General features: G+C 32.3%; 3 protein-coding genes across 3 annotated transcripts; all 3 read left to right on the plus strand.

Moving 5' to 3' along the window:
• Positions 1-216: 216 nt before the first annotated feature.
• Positions 217-1,639, plus strand: LOC131647410 (plant UBX domain-containing protein 1-like). Its single transcript, XM_058917300.1, has 5 exons — positions 217-333; positions 438-633; positions 725-792; positions 904-1,033; positions 1,150-1,639. Exons 1-5 carry the CDS (start codon positions 265-267, stop codon positions 1,446-1,448), a joined length of 762 nt encoding a protein of 253 aa, XP_058773283.1. The 5' UTR covers positions 217-264; the 3' UTR covers positions 1,449-1,639.
• Positions 1,640-10,150: 8,511 nt separating this feature from the next.
• On the plus strand, positions 10,151-14,434 carry LOC131652933 (plant UBX domain-containing protein 1). Its single transcript, XM_058922931.1, has 7 exons — positions 10,151-10,312; positions 12,265-12,361; positions 12,630-12,701; positions 12,810-12,877; positions 13,018-13,147; positions 13,738-13,842; positions 14,049-14,434. Exons 1-7 carry the CDS (start codon positions 10,247-10,249, stop codon positions 14,240-14,242), a joined length of 732 nt encoding a protein of 243 aa, XP_058778914.1. The 5' UTR covers positions 10,151-10,246; the 3' UTR covers positions 14,243-14,434.
• A 1,773-nt stretch (positions 14,435-16,207) lies between these two features.
• On the plus strand, positions 16,208-23,298 carry LOC131652935 (glucose-6-phosphate 1-dehydrogenase 5, cytoplasmic-like). The gene is made up of 16 exons (XM_058922932.1): positions 16,208-16,365; positions 17,068-17,297; positions 17,559-17,644; positions 17,795-17,861; positions 17,968-18,154; positions 18,553-18,710; positions 18,798-18,866; positions 19,130-19,188; positions 20,267-20,303; positions 20,454-20,525; positions 20,945-21,092; positions 21,300-21,395; positions 21,480-21,550; positions 22,012-22,127; positions 22,528-22,573; positions 22,835-23,298. Exons 2-16 carry the CDS (start codon positions 17,121-17,123, stop codon positions 23,000-23,002), a joined length of 1,557 nt encoding a protein of 518 aa, XP_058778915.1. The 5' UTR covers positions 16,208-16,365; positions 17,068-17,120; the 3' UTR covers positions 23,003-23,298.
• The last annotated feature ends 2,011 nt before the right edge of the window (positions 23,299-25,309 follow it).

Raw genomic sequence — 25,309 nt, forward strand, 5'->3', positions numbered from 1 at the left:
TAATAATAATATTAATAATGATTTTAATAATTAATTGTATTTAAAATCTATGAAAGTGTATATAAATTAAATTAATAAATATATTTAAAATAATAAAAAAATATATATATGTATTTAATTTGATTTGATTTTTAAAATCTGAAAATCAAAATCTAATCACAATGATTTTTTCGTATAAGACATTTATTTTAAATAACATGCTATGTTTTATCATTGTTTTTGTAGAAAGTCTCAAAATCAAAATCTCAAAACCTCAATAGTAACATGATGGTAGTTTATCCATCTTTCCCTCAACTATCAAAAAAGAGAAGAACTTCCGATTTTCCTTCAAAGGTATTCTCATTCCCTCTATTCTTCTTCATTTTTGTTTTCTCAAAAGGCTTCTTTTTTTTTTCTTCTCACTTCACTATCCTATGTGATATGTTTTGTGGCTATAGACAAAGATTACAGAGATGACTCAAAAATTTGGCAGAGAGATTAGTGTTTTTGAAACTTTTTCAATTTCTCCAATTCAACATCATGCACCACACCAAGCTAATAAACTTGTTGGTATTCTGGAAGAAGACGAGACTGACGAGTTCTATGACTTCACTGCTGCCGATTATTACAAACTCATGAGTACTAAAAAAGAAGGTAAATTCATCATTTTTTTTTGAAGAATGTAGAACTGATTATCATTAATTAATCCCTTCATGACATTGCTATCTAATTTAATGATGAACAGATAAATATCTGAAGACTCGGAAACTCCGCGAAGCAGACGAGGCAGCTCGCAGGTCGAAAATAACAAAGGTAATTTGATTTTTCACAAATCAGATCAATAAGATTTTCAAGGATATTGAAATAAATTGGATCAGTACGAAACAAACTTATTTTGTCATTTGGTTTTGTTTTTGTTTTTAGGCTGTAATTAGAGTTCGCTTCCCGGATAACCATACATTGGAAGCCACATTTCATCCATCTGAAACAATCCAAAGCTTAATCGATCTTCTTAACAATGTGATTGCACAACCACATAAGCCCTTTTATTTATGTGAGCATTTCAACACTGAATTGTTTTGGCTAGTACATTAGTATATATAATTGTAAACTGATAGTGATCATGTCCTGAATTTCAATTAATCACATGTTCATGTTTTTAAAATATAGATACTACTCCGCCCAAGAATCTGATTAAAGACGTTTCTCAGGATTTCTATACTGCCGGATTTTGTCCTGGCGCCATTGTGTACTTTTCGTATGATGTTTCAAAAGGTGATAGCAATGGAGATTGCCCTTACCTACTAGAAGAAGTGATGTCTTTGAAGAATGCTTGTGATCAAGGTCAGCCATCAGAGTCATTACAGTTTGAACGGATGTCTATTGAGCCTGTCGCGCGAGCTCCTTCCGTTGAAGAACGAAAACCTGCTGAGAAAAAGATTGTTAAGCCAAAGTGGTTGAGAATGTGATATCAATTGGCGAAATAGTTAAGTTTAGTGGTTAATTGATGGAGAGAACTTGTTCTGTGCATGAATGTATGTTTCTTCAAAGTCATTCGTTTTGTTCATTTTATCCTTATGGCTAATCTTAATTGACTTATGGATCTTAACTTTGTGTATAATAAAGATTGCAGTAAAGTTTAGTTATTTTCTCTTTTAAATTTCTTAAATACAGTTTCTTTTTCCGCATATATTTTTTAAAGGTTAAATATGTCAGGATCCTCAAAAATATCTTGATGGCTTAATAGAAGCTGACGTAGCACGCTACGTCACTTAAAGTCAACATCATAATTGACTGCAGAAAAACACGTTAGATTGCAGGGTTTCAAACGTCCCTAAATTACTTCAAAAACCCATTTGTAAAATACTCAAAACTTTGACTTTAAAAAAGCTGAATTGAAATTTTTCAATAATCTTATTTCCTAGTGTAACTGTCTTACTACAGGGGAGTGAAATAGAAGGAAGAGTTGGAGTGCACCATTTATATGATAGTCAGCAGGCTAAAAACCTCACTTTTAAGTGCCAATAAAAAAAATCAGTTCGACGAAATGCCTGAACGAACAACAGCTTCTTACAATGCCATGGTCTATGCTTACATTCACAAAGGTTGTAATGTCACCAAAGCCCCCTGAACACAATAAAGAAGTTTGAAACTCCTCAAGCTTTGCCCCATCATAAACACATCAGTCAAAACATGATACTAGGAGAACACAAGATTTCAAATTATTACGAGACATGATGAATCACCAGTTTATCAGGAACCACAAAGCACTGCCGCTGAATTGACAAAATGTAGGCCTCATGGCCATTAATGACCTCATCCAGAGATTTGGCCACAGTCATACCATCACATAGTTCACGCCATGCACTGTGATATACCTGCATAAAAATTGTAGTGACAGGTAAAACACTTAAATTCCGTTGCCAAGATGCAGAACCAAATAGGTACGAGTGTACATACCCGGTCCATCACATTGGTGAAAAGCATCCACAAAATGAAGGAGTTTCTGATGGAAGAATAGAACTAAAAGGCTAAGAAAAAAAGGAGAGGATTGTACAGACAAGTCAGATACCTGGTTGTACTTCTTAATTGCCTCAGTGTTTGCAATGAGTTCAAGAGGCCAAGGTACCTGCCAGTTCCAAATTTTTAGTAATCTTTGCGCAAAAAATTAGCTATGGAAACCAATATTCTTAATAAAGAAGAGTTGGACAGAAAGGATAATAAATTGTCGGAAGAATGACCTTATATGTGAACCAGGTATGCTAGCTTCCTCATCACTCTCAACAATATTTTTGGTTATTATCAACAAATTGACAGTGAAAGTCTTTATTGTTAAATGTTTCAATCTTCATTAACTAAATGTTTCTTACAGCCTGACAGAACTGATCAAGTTTCAGATAAAAGCATAGTTATTCCTCCCTAACAAACATGTTACTATAGCTGACTAACCTCTTCCTCGAAGGAGCTTTACCGTGCCCCTGTGCCGGAACCACCCCTACCCACTCCAACACCTTGTTCCAAACTATTCTTGAGAAGGGACATGAAAACAGAAGATGATCCAACCTTTCTAGTTCATGAAAACAAAAAACATATACCTTGTCATGATTGGTTGATATAATACCCCACTTGCACAATTGCTCTTTTGTTGCCAATCTATTCTTGAGGCATCTCCACCCGAAGATTTGAGTTTTTGACAAAACCTTTGACTTCCAAATTGCAGCAGTTGCTACCTTCATATCTGGACTCATAATGTCTACGTTTTCCGCCTTCATCCGCGCGGCATAGCCTTCCCTCACCATGTATTTCCTCTCAGGATTTCTGAACCAGATAAACTTATCTTCATTCTTAAAACTTGGACCAACATCAGACTATATGGAATTCAACTCCTCAACCTGACTCCTCACATCTTCAATTATCAATGCATGTTCCAAATGATACTTCCAGCTCCAACATCCTTCCATTAAAACTCCCATCTCAATTATTGTAGCATTTGGTTTACATTCAAGTCTGACACCAGTTCAAACCTTCTGAGCAACGCTATAATGCACCATAAATTCTCCCACGACCCCTCGCCAATTAGTCCTGTGTCATCGGCAAACTTTAGAAGTTGAAACGTCAGAGCGTCATTCACCTTGAAGCCTTTGTAATCACCCCTTTCCACAACTTTCGACATCATTCTTGCTATGTCATCAATACCAGTGAGTTTGCCTTCTTCCAGGTCATTCATTTGAACACAAGCACACAAAGCACCAACAAAAGTGATGGCATCGGGAACTACATTGTAGTATAAAAATATTAAGAAATATTAGCACTAGATGGTGATGTTTGGTTTATGGCTGCATGGACGTAGTTTTATACATTACATGTCATTTACACTTTCCTCCATTTCTCATTTTGCATCCATGTTTGTTTTATATTTATCATTATTCACTTTATTCTCCAATTCTACAAGTTAATATTTGCCCTATCTATTATTTATATATATCTTGTTTTTGTTAAGAATATTGTACCGTGTTTATATGGAATTGCTACCTTGGACTTTTCTTTTTTTCTTGAGCATTCTCACTAAAACATTTCTCTCACGCATTTTATTGACCAGTTTCTGAGCATTTTCAATGGAAGTAGAATAGGATTCAGGTTTCATGATTTTCAGAAAGTGTTAAGTTAATTCAAACAAATATAAAATGCTTCGGAAGTTAATTCAGGTTTCATGAATCTTCTCGCAATACCGACACTAAACATAAAATTTGGCCGTGTATTGCATAGATAACATAACGATCCAATAAATCTCTTATATTGCGTTGGATTCAAATTCAGCTCATCATCACTTTTGGACAGCTGCAACCTTGCTTCAGCTGATGTGTTGGCAGCATTGCAATGCTCCATATCACACATCTTCAATATCTCAAGTGCATACTTTCTTTGGTGCATGAGCAAATTTTGACTTGTAGAACTCTATGCCAAGAATGTAAGTCATGATGCCAAGGTCACTCATTTCAAATTCATTCATAAGCTTACTCTTGAACTTATAAATACTCAACTCATTGTTGCATGTGATCTACAAATCATCCACATATAAGCAAAGTATTATCACATATTTGCTCGCATCCGTCTTCACATAGACACCATGCTCGAAAACACATTTCTTAAAGCCAACATCGACTAGGAAATCATCTATGCGTTTGTTCCAAGCTCTTGGAGCTTGTTTCAAACCATAAAACATTTTCTTCAATTTGTAGACCCCCCTCTTGATTTGTCACAACAAAACCAAGGGGTTGCTCTACATAAACTTCCTCCTCAAGTGAACTATTAAAAAACGCGGATTTCACATCCATTTGATACATCAACCAATATTTGTAATTTGCAATGCCAACAACTAACCTTATGGTTTCTAGCCTAGCAACAAGTGCAAACTCCTCATCGAAGTCTATACCTTCTCTTTGTAAAAATCCCTTTGCAACTAGTCGAGCCTTATGCTTGAAAATTTCGGCTTTTGGATTTTCCTTCACTTTATATACCCATCTCACACCGTTTGGCTTCTTTCGTTCCGTTAAATCAACCAGCTCCCAAGTACTATTCTTCTCGATCAATTTGAATTCCTCTTTCATCGCACACATCCACTTTGGATTTCTTAATGCCTCCTACGTGCTAACGGGCTCATATTCGTCCATAAGCGCAAAGTGAATGAGATCACCATCATTGTTAATCTCATTATCCCATAATACTTCACAATATCCTAGCCTCTGAGGCAAGCCTTTTGCCTAGATGGTCGTCTACTAGATTCACCGTCTTTGACTTCAACCGGCTGTTGTTCAAAACTTGCAGAATTTTGATTTTCTGCATTTTCCTGTGGAAATCGATTTCCAAAAAGCGGGAAATCAGTTTTCTTATCATGCAAAAATCGCGACGAAATCGATTACCCTCATCCAGGAAATCGATTTCCTCAACTATCATGGTCAGTTTTCTGCTGTCAAACTGCCTTACCTCATCCACTACCACATCTCGACTGATTACAAGCTTCTTGCTCTTCACATCAAATAATTTGTAACCTTCTGTAGAATGATAACCAACAAGCAACATCAACTCTCCTTAGCCATCCAACTTCTTTCGAAGTTGACCTGGAATATGTTGAAATGCAACCGAACCAAAAACTTTCAAATGACTTAAACTTGGTTTAAATCCAAACCATACCTCTTTTGGAGTCACTTTGTCTAGCTTCTTTGTAGGGCACCTATTCAACAAATTATATTTCACAGTTGGATGCTCAATGTCAGGCTTGAGCTTTATAATGTAATCACGTATGAGTTGTGACTTAAAGTTCCTCTAACGCTCACCAGTATAAGATATTCACTTATTCTTCAACTTATCATTACTTACTTAAAACTCAAAAATTAACTACAGTTATATCAATAATAGGTATTAGTATTTAGCAAAAAATATACTATCAAATCGTGTAAATTAAAATTAATACATTAAGTTATTTCCACATACTTCTTTTCAATCTTATACCTGACTCCAATCATATATCAAAATATTCACTTTTCTATGTCCAAGGTATCCCGCATAACTCCTAAACAGAGAAACATTATTACCATATAGTGTCCAAGTTTTATGATCGATCTCGACCGACAATTTAACATCTATGTTGCAGACTTTTATTAATTTAGCCATTATTGTGGCACATCTTATTTTTATTTTAAATTTTATTCTCATTAGAACAACACTCATTTATATGAGTGATGTTGGATGAATAGTCCATCTAAGTTCAAAACAACAACAAGAAAATAACAACATAAAAAAACATCAATCTCAAAATAACAATAACATTAAACCTTTAGGGTGTGCGTGTGTGTGATCTAGCGGTGAAACGCTTGTGTCTTGAGAATGTGCTCCTCTCAAGGGCTCAGGTTCGAAACCCGCTAGGTGCAAATTGCTTATTAAAAAAAAATTAAACCTTTAGGTTTTAGGCTCTTAACAACAATCTATTGTACTCAAATCTATTTACATATCCTCAAACCAAATTGGAAAAATGTTCAATAGATGTTTTTCATTATGTATATTTAGTGAGGTCTTCTATAATTAATTTATAAATTTTTTTTTATAATCACTATAGAGTTCCAAAAACATTTCCAAGAAAACTAAATATATAACAAAGTGGAAAGTATGTTGGTATGTTAGAGTGCATTAATGTAATAGATGAGTTTTGCTTCATTGCACCAATGCAACAAGTTAAAACCTTCAATATCTCAATAACTCAATAACCACAACAACACTAAACCTTCAATATTCCAATAACAACAAACTTTAAATGTAACAAAAACACTAAATCTTCTATATCTCAATAACTTAACCTTCAATACAACAATAACAAACCTTCAATCCAACAACAACATTAAACCTTCAATATCTCAATAAAACAACAAGACAAAACCTTCAATAATAATCTGAACAACACTAAATCTTCAATATCTCAATAACTCAACCTTCAATACAACAACAAACCTTTAATGCAAGAACGTATTAAACCAATATCTGAACAAAACATCAAGACAAAAATTTTCATAAAAATCTCAACAAAAACAACAACAAAAACAACAACAACAACAACAAATAAGTGTTTAGGATTTAGGCTCTTAACAACAACAACATAAAACCTAACATATCTCAACGACATTAATGTTACATGCAGGGGGGAGAGATGAATCAATAACAAAGAACTGAATATCGTTTGAGTTTCATCTTTCCTTCTTACAAGCATCATTCGAGCTCCTTCTTCTTATTTCCTTGCTTTGTACGAGTTGGAGAAGATATGGATGGAGTTCAACCTCGTTTGTTGAAGAACTAGTTGGAAAAGATAAGATTGTGAAAAAATGAAAATTATACAATGGTAAACGATTTGACGTTGATAAGTGTTTAGTGCTCTCGTTGTTAATGGAGATGATAAATTTCGTTAGAATTTAATGTGGTTTTCATAAGATAAGAGAAAACTGAAGAGACATGATAAACTAAACTTTGTTTCAAGATTAGAGTAAAATATTTCACCATAGTTGAAAAATCCGAGGGTGGTGATATCCTATTTATTGATTTTAATTTGAGCAGGATGCTTACTTTTTAAAAAATTTAAACATTAAAAAGTCTAACATTTCAAAACAATTGGAAAATCTAACTGTGGAGAAAAATGGCTTATTTTTTATTTAAAAATAAAGTAAAAAAGAATGCGTCACTTTAAAAATAAATAAAATCACAAATTTCCTAACATTGAGATTCGAACTCATGTCCATAACATGTTTTTCCATGGTTGAGCATCCTAACTATGGTGAAATACAAATTGTGTTATATTTTTAAAAAAAAAAAGTGTCAGATCTCAAAGGTTTCACAGCGCTTTGTTGTATAACTGTGGTGAAAACTTTGTCATATAATGTATTATTTATCGTAGTGTTTGTCGGCACCTTACCACAAAGTGGAGAATCTTTAAAAGTAGACCAATTATTAAATTGGTGAATAATATGAATGTTGGATTCTCAAAAAGGGAATCTTTTCCGCCCTCAGTGGCAATATGAATGTTGGATCCTCAAAAGGAATTCTTGTCGCCCATTGAGGCAATGTGAATGTTGTATCCTTAAAAGGAATTCTTGCCGCCCTTAGAGACAATATGAACGTTAAACCCTTAAAATGATTCCTTGTCTCCCTTAGAGACAACATGAATGTTGTATCTTTAAAATAAATCCTTGATGCCCTTAGAGGCAATATGAATGTTAGATCCTCAAAAAGAATCCTTGTATCCCTTAGAGACAATATAAATGTTGGATCCTTGAAAATAATCCTTGCCGCCCTTCGAAGTAATATGAATGTTGGATCCTCAAAAGAAATCCTTATCACCCTTAGAGGCAATATGAGCATTGGATCCTCAACAATATGTTGGCTAGACCCCCACTAAAGTATCTCCTCCTAAATAAACTCAAGCAACAGTTGATGAACTTTCCCCAAACAAGAAATGAATAATCCAGGCGACGCAAAAGATAAACATCACAAAAGTAATCGCAAAGGAATCTACAAAGGACAAAAATATGAATAACAAATAAAAGGCGCATTTAAGCATCTTAATAAAGCAACACTCGAGGGACTCATTCTCTAAAAGCAACGTTTGAGAGACTCTCCATGTATTATCAACACTTGAGGGACTCAACTGCGAACAAGGGCCCCAAAAGAGGAAAAAACTCGCATGAGGGACTTGAATATCTAAGTCCCTCCCACTAGTAGATTACCTTCTGCCTTAGATTAAATCACTATGCCCTGTCCAAGACTTCGTGCTTAAGAGACTGTGTGCTGAGATAATTTTGTTATACCTAAGAAAGAAGGCAATCCAAAGGGAAGTGAGGAAAATTAGACATATTGGCGTCAGACGAGAACAAGGGTTGCACCACAGGCCGCACAAAGATGTGCTTCTGATCGTCCAATGGTCGCAATAACTCGCCCATATTGGGCTTGGGTCAGTCTGTTTCTCACCCGCTTATAAAACCTAGGGATTGACATGTCCTTCCAAATTAAAGGAGTAGAAAGATCAGTCAAGGAGAAAAACCATATTCTCTATGAGTATAGGGAAAAGAACGACTCTCACGTATCACATACTTCTGAGCGAAGAGAGAGAATAACCACTCTACGGGTTAAAGACCTAGGCTTAAAAGATCTTTATAAATACCTTAGCTTTAGAGTTGAGGGGAAATGATATTTTCACCAAAGAATTATTGATACAGAGCTTCTCATCACTTTACTTAAGTAAACACTAAACATTATCCACGATCCTAAACACCATATACACCCTAATACCACACATACCTCTAAATATATGACTATTCTCATTGTACTTTTTCAAGCAATTACAACTTTTAATAATTATGTGATAAAATATCTATTATATTTAAGAGTAATGCTATATAGTAAGAATGATTTGAATAAGAAATGTAAGAATGAATACTTGTCATTGTTTTAGAGGATAATTTTAAATTAATTTTAAATTTAATTTCTTTTTTATTAGGGATGATGGGGTAGTGGTAGTAATGAATGGTTGAGATTTAATTCTTGCCTTTCTTGCTTTCATACTAATAAGCATTTTCCTATATTTAAACCACAATATCATTTTTTGTGAAAAAATTATTTATATTTTTAGTTTATAATAAATAAATAAAAATACTTGTTTTTTAAAAAAGTTAAATAAATTTAAATATATATTTTTGAAAAAGTTTAGCTATAACTTTGAATATAACTCTTAAGTAAATCGATTGATCCTACACAAAAATCAATTCCAACTTTTTAAAATCAAATATGAATAAATAAATCATTATATATTTAAAATATATGTATAATTTGATTCAATTAAAAAAACATCTAAAATCTAAAATCTAAAATATAATTCTAATGATTTTTTTAATGAAGACATTCAAACACATTTTAATTAACATTTGATTATTTTATTTTGAATCATTTAAAATTTGAATACCTATAAATTATACTTACCTAACAAAAATAAATCTAAAAAATCTAAAAATAACATCATTAATTATTAAATCAAAATGGAATTAATAAATAGATTTAAAACATAAAAAAATAACAACAATTAATTATTGTATCAAAATAGGATTTATAAATAGAGTAAAGAACACAATTTCATCTGAATATTTGAACAAAAACAAATAAATCAAAACCAAAACTCTCGAAAGATTCTAACTATTGTAAAAAAACAAGACTCTTCTCCTCACTGTATTCTCTCATGGTTGTGGATCCCTCTTTTCCTCAACCATCCAAAAGAAGAAGAATCAACCACTTTTATTCCACGGTAATTATCTAAAATTCCCTTCTTTTTTTCTTCAATTTTGTAAGGAATTGTTTTTTAGTTTAATTATCGTATTTCATATTTACCATATGGGTTTGGTTTATTTTCTTTTTGTTTGAAGTGTTTTGTTGAAAAATTGATTTTTTTTTTGAATTATGTTATTTGTGAATTGATATTGATATGGGCTAAAGGATTGCTAGGGTAATTGATTTGTGCAAAAAGTTGTAATTGAGAAGATGAATGAGTTGGTTTAAAGTTAAATTAGGTTAATCTCATGTTACTAGGGTTGCTCCTAAATCTCAACAAAATCCAAAATCCGGTAGTTTTGGAGAATCAGCTTTTTGAATTTTAATCTCAGATATAGCGTTGCTAGGTTATTAGTTATGATGGAGTTCAATGAAATGTATATTGTTATACTGAAGTTGAAGTTGAATCGATATAGTTATAGAGACGCTGTTGCTGTGTGTTTGATTGAACTCAATTGCTCATGTTGGTGCTTCTGTATTTTATTTGAAACGAAGCTCAGAACAGCATTCTAATGATTGGATAGTGATGAAAATAAAGCCCTGCATATGCTGTGTTGATATTTTCAGGGGGTTTTGTTTTCTTGAGTTTTTCTTGAGTTATTTTTAGCTTGTAACAGAACAACTAAACCCTTTTTGTCAATGTTCTTAAACTTAAGGGTCAAACAAAACCAAACCATACCAATGATGTTAAGGTGTACAGAAAAACTCAACTTTTGTTTGTTAATGTGGTTGAAATAAGGGGTCAAATAAACAGAAAATATTGGTTATGAAGAATTCACTTTCAAGTCTCACCACCGGATTTCTCTGATAAAGTAATTCACTACAGCCCTCTTTTTCTTACATCTTGAAATTCTATTACAAGAAATATGTATATCTTTAAGGCCGTCTTTCATACGTGCAATGCGGGCTACTGCACAGGGCCCTAAATTCGACATAGTTAAACCGTGGCTAAAAAGGGCTCATAAAATATTTGTTACGGTTAAGCCGTGGAAAAATAGGCCCCTATTTGTTTTTTGCATAGTTAAGCTGTGTTTAATCTACTCAATACTGGGCCTCCGAATATTTAAGACGGCCCAGTATACCATATAATTCACTGTGTTTCTTGCCCGTCAGTTATTTTCGTCTGTCCCTCCTAGTTGATGAATCATTATGCACTCATATTTAGTACATGTCACACATGTCACGTGAAATCTGTTCGTTTAAAAGAAGTCAAGGATAATTGTTATCTTTTTGGTCTTTTAGGAGATAACTGCTATGTTTGGTCATTTGTGAAGCATCATATCATAGCACTATTTCACTTGAAATTTACTTCCCTTAAACTTTAATTTTACTATTTACTTTAGTTAATCAACAGCATAGCTTCGAACTCGATCTGCTCACAAACACATTTCTTCTAACTCAATCCGCCTATCCCTCCTTATCATTTTTGTCAATGTGGTTGAAATAATGAGGTTAATGTGTATACCTTATGTTATTCATTGATAAAAGAGGATTAGAGACATTGTTATGAATAATTCCCTTTCAAAGTTTCACCACTGAATTTCTTTGATAAATTAATTAGTTTACAACCCTCTTTTTTCTGACATCTTCAATTTCTTCTGCAAGGAATTTGTATACATAGGTTATTCACTGTATTTCTTGCACCGTGTCCTTAAACGTTCATTTATTTTTCGTTCATCCCTCTTAGCTGATGAATCATTTTGCACTCCAATTTAGAACATGATTTATGTTCATAAAAGAAGTCAAGGATAATTGTAAAATTGAACAATTGTTATCTTTTAGATCTTCAGCGAAGCCATCTTGTTTCTGATATAACTGCTATCTTTGGTCATTTGTGAATGCACCATTCCGCTTTCCAATGGCTTCTAACTCAATATGCTGTTTGTACTTTTTTCTCTCTCTTCTTACTATCATGTTTTATGGCAACAGGCAACAATTACAGAGATGAGTGAAAGATTTGGACGGGAGATTCGTGTTTTTGAGACATTTTCACTTTCTCCAACTCAAAATGATGCAGCAAACAAAGGTAATAAACTAATAGCATGTTTGTTTTTTAGGTCTTTACACTCTCCTATGAAACACTGATACACACCGGACACGACACCGGCACTGACACGTCCGACACATGTGAGTGTTGGTGTTTGTATCAGACTGTGACACATCTTTGTTCAGAGGTGTCGGGCTACACCTCAAGTCATAGTTGTGCGTTCAGAATTTCAAGCGCTGATGTTTGTATATTTAATCTTTTTAAGTTATCCTAATTAAGCTTATATTTCTTGTTGGTATTCCGGAAGAGGAGGAGTCCGATGAGTTCTACGAGTTCACTGCTGCAGATTATTATAAACTCTTGGGTACTAAAAAAGAAGGTAAACTGATCCTAATCATTTTGTTTCATGAAGAAATGATCCGATTTTTATGCGTTTTTTCATATGAGCATATCGTAACATATATGCCCAATTTTGTATGATGTACAGATAAATATCTAAAGACTCGAAAACTCCGAGAAGCAGATGAGGCAGCTCGCAGGTCAAAAATAACAAAGGTAGTTAGATTTTCACGACAAACATTGAAACCAAATCAGATAAAAAAGGGGCAGATATTTTTTTCGTTGAAGTATTAAAATAAATTAAGATCAATAAGAGGCAAAGGTTTTTTTATCATTTGGTTTGTCTTTGATTTTAGGCTGTAATTAGAGTTCGCTTCCCTGATAATCATACCTTGGAAGCTACCTTTCATCCATCAGAAACCATCCAAAGTTTAATCGATCTCCTCAACAAAGTGATTGCACAACCAGAGAAATCCTTTTATTTATGTAAGCATTTCAATATTTGAGCAACTTTTGATAGTTTTTGCTTGTATATTGGTATATTATAATTGTAAATTGGTAGTGATCAGATGTTTGGAAGAGCTTATAAAAATAACTTATGCTATTCTCATAAGCGTCTTTTAACTTATTTTGATAAGAATTCCAAGGAAATACCTTATGTAGAGCTGAATTCTATCCTAAACTTGAGAAAGCAAATAGGTTTTCACCGTGCAAACCCAAACAGAAATAACTTAGCGTGTGTTTGGAAAACTTGAAAATCGTGATGGAAAATCACGGTGGCACAGAAGCTATACACACTAGCTTCTCAAAATCACGGTAAAAGAGGCCTTAAACGCGTGGCAACAATGGTAGACCATGTTACCAAACATAGGCTTATAAAATTTAAGAATTGATGACATAAACTCTCACGATCAACACTTGTTTAATAAGAGCTTAATTATTGTGTTTATCAAAACGCCGCCTAATTCATAGCTACTCATCTCTTTATATGCATTTGAAGACTTCATTGTCTTGAAAGTTGATTTGGCCGCATGCTGAACTTAAATGAATCACATGTTCTTGTTTTTATAATGTAGATACTACTCCGCCGAAGAAGCTGATCAAAGACTTTTCTCAGGATTTCTATACGGTTGGATTTTGTCCTGGTGCCATTGTGTACTTTTCATATGATGTTTCAAAAGGTGAGTTCTCTGTTCATGTGTCTACCTAGTGGAAAAAGACCGATGTTATTGTTGTTTATTCCTTTGTCATGCCATAGTTGTGTCGCACGTTCTGTTACGGATTGTGAATAACATTCATCACAAAATTATGTTTTTTCTTCATGATGATGATGATGATGATGTTAATATATTAGATGTTATTAACTTGGTGTTAATGGGATATTTAGGTAATAGCAGCGATGACGGCCCTTACCTACTAGAAGAAGTGATGTCTTTGAAAGGTGCTATAGAACAAGGTGAGTCGTCGGAGCCATTACAGTCTGAACCGGTGTCTGCTGAGCCTGTTGTGCAAGCTCCTGCCGTCGAAGAACGGAAACCGGCCGAGAAAAAGATTGTTAAGCCAAAGTGGTTGAAAATGTGATACCATGTTAACTGGAGGGAACTTTCCTTGTTCTGTGCATGTATGTATGTTCAAAGTTATCCATTTTGGTGATTTGATTTTCATGGCTAATGTTAATTAGCTTATGGATCTTGTTGTATCATGCTAAATCTAAAAGATCGCACCAAAGTTTAGTTCTTTTCTCTTCTAAAATTGAGTTTATATTTCGAGTTAGCTCGGTTCATTAGCAATTTTTGTTTTTAAGTGAAGCTTATTAATCATTATAGCATTTTATTTTGTTCTGTTTCTCCTTTAAATATTTCAATTATTAAAAGCCGCCATGATGATGATAATATTCCAACTACTAAAAAGAAAGTGCTAAAACTTGATAATGCAAATAAGCACTTTTAAATTTGGGCAAACAACTCTTTTGTTTTCTTCTATAATAGATGTTCACTTTTTCTCTTTTTAAATTTGTAGATGAGGTGATAAGAATCACTAGAAAATCATACATATACGTGTGAGAGTCAATGGTCGAACTTTGATGTTGATGACCTACTTAACAATATCGGTTTTTAACCATTGAAATAAAATTTTCTTTTTCTTTTAAGTTTTGGTAAAATGTGTTAAAGAACTATTTTTACCATGAAGGAAGAACTATTCTTTTTAAATTATGGATTGAATATATAAACTTTATATAAAGTTGAGTTGTATGTATATAAAATATTACCACCATTATCTTTTGTCGGTGTTACTTCATGATTACAAAATATATATATATATATATATATATATATATATATATATATATATATATATATATATATATATATATATATATATATATATATATATATATATATATATATATATATATATATATATATATATATATATATATATATAGGGATAGGATCAAATGACACCAAGGTGTCAAAGTTTAATTTGACACCAAATCTCAACCGTCAAAATAATTGATCAAACGGTGATAGTAAATATAATAAAATAATAATTAAAAAATATTTAGCATATTTTTCTCCAAAAAAATAGGTTATTTAGTATCATCGTTTGATCAATTATTTTAACGGTTGAGATTTGGTGTCAAATTAAACTTTGACACCTTGGTGTCATTTGATCCTATCCCATATATATATATATATATATATATATATATATATATATAAAATGAAATGCCCCGTTATTAAGAAGCCACCCACCTTAATATATTACTTTATTATTGCCTCCTATGATTGTAATAATTTATTTATGATATCATTTTTTCTTTCTTATAGTAACAAAAGTGTCTCATTCCTACTCTATACAGATATCACTACTAGAATTTGATTCATAAGTTAACTTTGTTTTCCTTTTATTTATTACATTCATAAGTCAATTTTTGTATGAATATATGTTAAATATATTAAAAATATTTAACTTTTATGAAGCTTAAAGATCTTTAATACATTTTATCGCATTCATTTTTATTTTTTTATTCTAATTATTATATTAAAATTTATTTAAAATAAATATTATTTTTATTAACTTGCATATCGATTCATCCATCTAAAAGTTTAAAATAAGATTATTTTAATTTTATTTATATTTTTAAAAAGGTAGTGTAGTCAATTTTGCCAAGTAATAATTTTCAATTAATAAAAAAACCAATTAATTTAATATTTACCAAAACAATATTAATTTAAAAAGAATTTTATTAATTTCTATTTAAATAATAACAAACTATAAAAACTTTTTTAAATATCGCATATATGAGAATCTAAAAATAAAATTCTTGAAAGATAAGAGAGGTCAGAGGACACATTTATGAGTAACTTTTGTAAATTCTTAATAGTTGATTTTAGAATGTAGTCGGCAAAATGTAGACCGTTAGATAAAGAGAGAGAAAAGGAATTCTCTTTCAATCTAACGATACAAAATCCACTGGATCATAAAACCAGCTGTAGAGAATTATTAACAGGGGCACAAGTATAAATTGTGAGAAATTAAGGGGGTAATGTGGAAATTGGAAATGAATTGCAACTTGTATCAGTGGTGTTGGTTGGACTCAAAAGGTTTAAGTTGTTAAAAGTACATTTCAACTAACTCTTCCATTTTCGAACCTTACAACTTCCGAAGGCTTTGGATTTTTCATCTTCAACGTTATCAGCGTAATTTTCGTTCTCTTCTTTTGATTTTTCCTCAGTTTTTGAATTTTGCAATTTGAGATTTAAATTTTATATTATAATTATGATGATGATGATTTGATGAATGTTTTGTTTGTAATTTGCGATTTTGATCTGTTTAGGATAAAAAATACTTTGTTTGATTGGTATGATGTGAAAATTTGGGAATAATTTGTTCTTGCTATTGGTGAAATTGAAATTGGGTATCAAACTTTTAGGACTTGTTTGGATAAACAACTTATTTGCATCTTATACTACTGATGCTTATTAAATTAAGCGCTTATGAATAATTTCGTATAACTGTTTTTATAACAAAAGATAAAATACATTTAAATTGATTTTATATATGCTATAAGTTGTTTTCAGTGGCTATCTTGAAGAATTTATAAAAATAAGTTCAAAAAAATATATAAAAAATGTCATCAGCTGTTTTGATAAAGTCTTCCAAACAATGTCACAAATTTTTTTGGGTGGTAGATAAACTCAAATAAGGCAATCCAAACAAGCCTGTTACTTATTTTAGTTCTGGAAACTTATCATTTTTGCAGTTTAGTTTCTGTTATTAATAAAATTGGATCCTCTGCAGCCGGACGTAGAGGATCCAAATCACTATGAATTATATTACAGGATTAAGCTTATTTGTTTAAATTTGGTTTATTCTAATTTATTTGATTTATATCATACCAGATACAAGGTTCTGTGGATTATATTATATTACAAGTTTTTGGTACTACTAGAGAATGGGAACAACTGTTTGGCATTGTGAGCAAAGACTCGCTTTAACGAATGATTCTCCTCTATCGGTAGATAATGAGAATGGACCTGAAACTGGGTCACTCTCAATTATTGTGCTTGGTGCTTCTGGTGATCTTGCTAAGAAGAAGACATTTCCAGCACTTTTCAACCTGTACAAGCAGGTTCGTAACACTTAGTTTCTGTGTTGAGTTTTATGAAGCATCGACATAGATAATAATACAATGGTGTTGTTTGATTTTCTTAGCAGGCCTCACCTAGTTCCTAAGGTTTTCACTGTTAGTTTTGATATTTGTATTTCTACTTGATAATCTCGGTTAATATCTGTTCCTAGTTCATCTTTTTACCTGAAATATTTGCTAAAAGATGGCTGTTTATCACAAGAGCCAAAAGTTTTTCTAAATTTTGGTTGTTTTTATTGGCAGGGATTCCTACTAGAAGATGAAGTTCTTATTTTTGGCTATGCAAGATCAAAAATGTCTGATGAAGAATTGAGAAACCGCTTACGTGGGTGAGGTTTTTTTTTTAAATTTTTTTTTATAATCTATTATGTTGATAGAACACTTGGTCCCAATGAACATGAGACTGCTGAAGCAAGGCCCAACCCAACTGTTTTTAAGTATAATAAATGATAGGAAATTTGTTATGATTTGATATGCAGCTATCTTGTTAAGGACAAAGATGCTTCCTCTGAACACTTGGAGGCTGTATCGAAGTTTTTGAATCTGGTTAGCATTGGCATCATTGACTCATTTGATTACTTTCTACGATTTTCTCACTGAACATAATCTTATATTCGATCAAATGATCATTCTCTTTTTCTCTTCCCTATAGGTCAAATATGTAAGTGGCTCATATGATTCTGAGGATGATTTCCGTTTGTTGGATAAAGAGATTTCCAAGCATGAATCTGAAACAAACACTACAGAGGGTTCTTCTCGGCGCCTTTTCTACCTTGCACTTCCTCCTTCGGTGTATCCATCGGTTTCCAAGATGATCAAGACTACTTGCATGAATAAATGTATGATATATTTAATCATACCTTGTTTTTGAGATGATCTTTTAACATTTAGTTGCAAATTTGTTTAGAAGAACCTAGCTGGGGAAAATTACGAAACCTTGTAACACTAATGAGGAATTATTCGAGTCCACTTTAAGCTCTTCTCTTTCAAAATAAACACGGAAAATGTAGATTAATTATCTGCTTTCTGTGAGATTTTTTCTCGTTAATTATGGAGCTGAATTAAGTCACTGTTGTTAGTGTATCAGTATCGATTATCTTTTTCCATTGATTAAAATATCAGTATCACATAGTCGACTTGTCAATTGTAATATCGTGTCGTGCCTAATGTCTCTGTCTATGTTAGTGCTTAATAATGTTTTATTTTATTGATGCTTGCATGTATTTCAATTTTGTAGCTGATCTTGGTGGGTGGACACGTGTGGTTGTTGAGAAGCCTTTTGGTAAGGATCTGGAATCTGCAGAGCAGCTCAGCAACCAAATTGGAGGGTTGTTTGAAGAACCCCAAATTTATCGTATTGATCACTACTTGGGAAAGGAATTAGTACAGAACATGGTAGTGAATTGAATGATCACATTATGGAACATTTCATGCTCTATTAAAAAAACCCTTCCTAATCTCTCTGTTTGACTTATATTACAGTTGGTACTTCGTTTTGCAAATCGCTTGTTCTTACCTCTATGGAATCGCGACAATATTGCTAATGTGCAGGTGAGAAACTGTTGTGAAAATTGTGTAGGGTTGACTGTTGAGGGTTAAGCTTCAGTGATACTATTCAAATCTAAGAAGACACTATTAATTATGCTCTATAATTCATATCTCAGTTGGTTTTATCATCATAGTAGTTGAATCTTGTTCATGTTTCATGGCAGTGTCAAAATTTACCTTATCTGTCTGATTCAGCTACAATTTCAATCAGCCTTGATATGCCAAATTTTAAACTTTGAGTTTTTGGATGTTTTTTCTTTTGGCAGATAGTTTTCAGAGAAGATTTTGGAACTGAAGGCCGGGGTGGATATTTCGACCAATACGGGTATGTGTAGTAAATTAGTAAGTTTCTGCTTTTCATATTTTGTTTGTTAAAAATTTTCAATGACAAGTCATAGAAGTAACAGGTTGCAAAATGAAGTGGTATTAAGAAAACAAATTTTGTTGTAGGAATGTTTCAGATGTGATTGTAAAGTAGAACTTAAGTTGAAAGGAAACTTTATCTGCATAATAATTAGAATATGTAATTGAATGTTTGGAAGTAACCAAGTATGTAAATTCAGTGCCGCATAAATTGGATTTTAAGGTGGATGAGTGGTCATATAAGACACGTGTTTTTTTATCAGTAGGAAACAATCTCGATATCAAAGGGTTTACAACACACACACCCACCCACATCAATTCCTTATTAGTGGTCACATGATAAGACACAATTAGAAAAGCAATTATTAGAGACATAATTGGAGTAGTTCTAGAGTTATCAATCCTGGGGAATAGCGGCGCTATCCCGGGAATGCGGTGCGGAGCGCTTCCTGGTCCGGAGCGAGTTTCAACCTACTATATGTTTTGAAAGCGAAAAACCATATCTACCTTAAAAAAATAAAAGTTGGAGGAGTTTTTCTTGATTTTCGGCCAGTTTGCCCTAAGTCAGAAAACAGAGAATTCGTCTTCTCACTTCTTCAAGCGGTTCACTTCATTTCTCATCGCTTCCACTCGGCCGATTCCTCTCTTTCATCTTCTCACTCGGCCGATTCCTCTCTTCTCCAATTGGTTTTTGAAAGTTCTTATAAAAACAGCCTGGGAGTAAAGATAGTAGAATCTCAAATTAGGTGGTTTCAACATGTGAGGAAGACTTATAAAAACATCGGACAGGTGAATTGCCCAAATGAATAATTCAGTAGTTGAACATGGAACTATTCCTTAAGAGAGACTTAGATATAAATGACCTATCGATAGAAGTAGAACTAGTACATTATAAAGAATTATGGCATCTTCTGGTTCATGCAGCCAACTCCACCTAGTGGAATAGGACTTGGGGTTGGCTGGTTATTATATTTTGTAATAATTTTTATCGTTTAATCAGAAAATCTTAATAAATAATGTATTTTCTTTTTATTTGGCAGAATTATCCGAGATATAATTCAAAACCATCTGCTACAGGTGATGCCTTCATTTTAGACTGAAATATACTTATATGACCTTGTTAAGGCCTATTATTAACTAACCCTATGGGCTATGGTGATTTCATGATTTTACACCAGACATATACGAGCCTAATATGTGAATCTTAATGTTTTTCGACAAACTCAGATTTTTTGCTTGGTTGCTATGGAAAAGCCTGTTTCTCTCAAGCCAGAGCACATCCGGGATGAGAAAGTGAAGGTTTGTTACTCTTTAATACTCCATCCGTCTCACAATAGGTGTCTTCTTTGAGATTTTCACACTTTTTAAGATAATGATTAATTATGTTGATTTTAATGATAACATGAATGTCATTTACTAAAATAACCTTATTAATAATAATAATAGGTAGTGAACCTTATTAATAGTAGTTAGTGGAGTAGTTAAATGAATCAAAACACAATAAATAAGGGTAAGTTAATGGAAAAAATAAATAAATATAGCATTGGTATTCTAAACGGACAAATAATTGAGACAAATAAAAATAGGAAAGAAGGACATGAGACGGAGAGAGTACTATTTATTTGAAAATTTCCAGCAGCCCTTTTATGTTTACCTAGAATTTATGTTTGAGTTCAAACTTGCCTCAATATAATATCTGGTTGATTTATAAAATGCAGGTTCTGCAATCCGTACTTCCTATTAAAGATGATGATGTTGTTCTTGGACAGTATGAGGGCTATAGAGATGATCCAACTGTACCTGACAATTCCAACACTCCAACTTTTGCAACTGTTGTTCTGCGAGTACACAACGAAAGATGGGAGGGTGTGTAAAAAGCTTCAACATTCTTTTTCCTAAATCACAAATTTGCATTTTATATTTAGGGGAATTGTTTGAACGTCCATTTGAATTATTTGTGTATGTGCTTGAGTAGCGGGCGTGCAGTTTTTATAATCTCTGTTGTATTTTTCTTTGCATTTGATCAATCAAATGATTGAGATATATTTACTCAAATCTCCTTTTTGGTTGTAGGTGTTCCTTTTATACTAAAAGCAGGGAAAGCCCTAGGATCAAGAAAAGCAGACATTCGGATTCAGTTCAAGGATGTTCCTGGCGATATTTTCAAGTGTAAGGCACCTTACCCTTTTTGATACTTGAATGATTTGTTTTCAATGCATGTTAATAGTTTACTGCATGTTTTTTCTTGTTCAGGTCAGAAGCAGGGTAGAAATGAGTTTGTTATACGCCTGCAACCTTCCGAAGCTATGTACATGAAGCTTACGGTACGTCATCATCCTGAGTTTCTGAACTTTGTAATTATGAATCACAAACACAGACACCTGATACTACACTGACACGTTGACACCAATAATAATTTGAGAAAATTGAATAAACACGTGTCTGTGTCGGTCACGTGACACACCTTCAATCTAAATTGTTGATGCTACATAGCTCCGTGATGAGAAATGTCCTGCCATTTGTTTGACCTGGTCATCCAATGACAGTTTCCTATCTGTCTCATTGAGGAAAATGATTTTATTAGGAACTATGACATCCGATACTTGTTTATTAAAAGCAGTAAACTAAAGATATAATTTTCATGACTGTTAGGAATTAATTTTTTTCAAATGTGTTTGGCAACTCTGGTGCTTAACATGTGATTTCTTCTGCAAACATCATAAAATGAAAAAATAATCAATCGACGTTTCTTAGAGTGGACTGACTTGTTCGATGTTTCGTGTAGGTCAAACAACCTGGTCTGGAGATGTCAACAGCTCAAAGTGAACTTGATTTGTCATACAGACAACGCTACCAGGGGGTAACCATACCAGAGGCCTATGAGCGTCTAATTCTCGACACGTATGTTAACTTTTCCTAGTTCATGTTTACGACATATTTTGTTGCTTCTAAACACTAAAATCTCAATAAGCTAAAGGGGTATATGAAGAATTTGAATTGCATGAATTACTACTACATTTGTGGATTCAGTTTTGAGAGAGCCAAAAGTGATTAAGAAGACTAGCTTTTGCCTCTAAACATGTTTTTCACACTCAAATTTGTTCTTCAGCTCATTTTTACTAATTTACTTGAATGAATCTAAACATGAATTATTTTACCATAAACTCACTTTTTAAGTAAATCAATTTTACAAAATCAATTTCCAGCGCCATAGAACCAAATACATGCTTAGCAACCAAGGTCATTTGTTTGAAATAAATGGACTTGAATTTACACTAATGAAAATCGGAATGTTTTGCAGAATTAGAGGTGATCAACAACATTTTGTTCGCCGAGACGAGTTAAAGGTAAGATCAGTATACGCTTCAACTCATATCCTATTGCAAAAGGGTTTTTGTTTTGTTTTTTTTTTTGAAAACTCGGAATCCGACCTAAACACCGACTAATCCAGGAGATCAATTCCACTTTCCTCTAGCAGGGTCCAATTGTAGTAAGAGCAAAATTTTTGTGTGGACTAACTCAACACCGAAATTGTTGGCACGTGAAGGTTTTGATAATAAGAAGGGTCTTGTTGATTCACTAATGTTTGTATTTTGTCTCTAATGCAGGCATCTTGGGAGATCTTTACACCACTTTTGCACAGAATTGATAAGGGTGAACTCAAGTCAATCCCTTACAAATCTGGAAGCAGAGGTCCTGCGGAAGCCGATGAATTGCTCGAGAAAGCTGGATATGTTCAAACACACGGTTATATATGGATCCCTCCTACTCTCTAAAAAGATCAGTCTCTTCATGCACTACACCACAATTTTCAGTTGCTTATACTCAATAAACTCGAGAAATATTACATCAGAACTGTGACTTTCTCAGACAAGGTTATTTACATTAAGCTTTCAAAATAATGTGCCAGTGATTGCAAAAGAAATGGAAAATAAAGTTCATTCCTCTTTTGTATAGTTTATCTCCATTTTCTCTTTGATTGTAAAAGCAATGGACACAAACACTTATTTGATATGCTCTTATTAAATAAGTTCTTAATTGAAGCTTTGTGCTTTGAGTTGAGGCAGAGTAAGAGTGTAAACTTTTTTCCCATTTAGTTTATGTTCCTTTCTTTTCTTAATAGGTTTATGCTCTTTCTAAAGTGATATATATATATATATATATATATATATATATATATATATATATATATATATATATATATATATATATATATATATATATATATATATATATATATATATATATATATATATATATATATATATATATATTTCTGATAGAAATGCAGCAACATTTGTTGTGATTGACATTGTTTTCAACATGATTATGTTAAAAATAATATATTATAATTTTTTATTTGAAGAAATATCTTCACACCAATATAGAGATTAATCATTCAAATCACGATGAATGAAAAAATTTATTATATTTTAAGCACTCAAACTCAACTCGATTAAATTAAAAGAAATTTCATTATTTTATCCGAATGCTCTTAGTTGATAAAAATAGTCTATATTTTATAGTTTGAGAATAATATTTTTATTTATTTATTTATTTGTAATGGTCCCTAAAATTATTGTAATAGAACTTTTGTGGATGGAAGCCACCATCCTTGCCCCCTTGCCAATGAATTAAGAAGATGGGTTGTTGAAATAATACTTCACTTTTTTTAGGTTCACTGAAAATAGCATATGCTATTTCTCTTTAATGTTATTAACTTGGTGGGGTTCACTTTTCAAGATTAGTCTTGTAGGGTAATGGCTCTTGTGAACTTTTTAATTGCTTTAACTAAGATAGAAGTAGATATGCATATGGACATAATGTGTGTGGATCATAATTTAATGGTCCCTCAATTCTTATATATTTAATTTATTTTCATGGTTGTGGTCCAATGAATAGAGGATTAGGAACATAAAAAAGAAAAAAAACTAATAAATTTTGTATTAAAAATAAATTTATATAAATTAATTATTGAAAAAAACTAATATAAATGAATTGTTGATATTTATAAATCTAACACTTTTTAAATTAAAACAAAATAAATTATAATATTTTAAAACCTCAAAATATATTGGAAATCAATTTTAAATCTTCAAAATCACTTTTAAAAACAAGATATTTGATGGAGAATTAGTGATTGTTACTACATGTATTCCTTTGAGCCCATGTGAAGCTGAATTTTCATGAACCCCATCAAAGCAAGACAGAGACTAGAAGATAAAAGAAGAAGCAAGAAAATGATACATGAATATGATGAAGGTAGATTTGGACAAGACATATTGAGATATATAATTATTGTTGTCAAAAGCATGTAACATGTCCTATAAAGCACTTTTGGATGTAGTACCTATGTTAAAAGCTACCTTCCACATGTTAACTTTTGCTTTTGGGAACTACTAATTGATTTGAAGATCAATGAACATGGTTGGACTTAGGTCACTATTATACACCTAGCAAAGACAGCTCAACAAAAAAGCTTTTGGAATCCTTGATGCCATTATACACTAAACATGGTGAACTAACAATGTATTTACTATTATTATTTTTTATAAATAAGACCCAAATAAGTATGATTTTTTCTAAAATATAATCATGAAAGTAAAATATTTGTATGGTTAGATATGTATTTAATTTGGATAGACTTTTTTTTAGTCCCTACACTCTACAAAGTGAGGGGATATTTTGAAGAGGGCATATCAGCATATGTCCCCCACGCACACATTGCTTTCTTGTCATTTACATTTTCTAAAATCATAATGTCAAATTACCATATCTTATCTTCACACGTTCATTACATTAATAAATGTTTCTTTATTTTTGTAACAAAAAAAAAGTTTCTTTATTCAACCTTTGCAATAGTCCTAAATTCTTAATAGACCTACTATTGGAAGACTAAATAATAGTAGTAAATTAATTAAGCCAAATTTGAAACTTACAAACGTAAACAATAAATTATTTGTTGCATATATAATTGGTTGATTATGCCGACAAAATTTCACAAACACTATACACTTTTAGTGGCCGGTGGATTTGGGATGCTATTATTAGAATGCCACTTACAATAAACAAAACTACTTTAT

This window comes from Vicia villosa, linkage group LG2, assembly GCF_029867415.1.
Source record: "Vicia villosa cultivar HV-30 ecotype Madison, WI linkage group LG2, Vvil1.0, whole genome shotgun sequence".
NCBI classification, from domain to species: domain Eukaryota; kingdom Viridiplantae; phylum Streptophyta; class Magnoliopsida; order Fabales; family Fabaceae; genus Vicia; species Vicia villosa.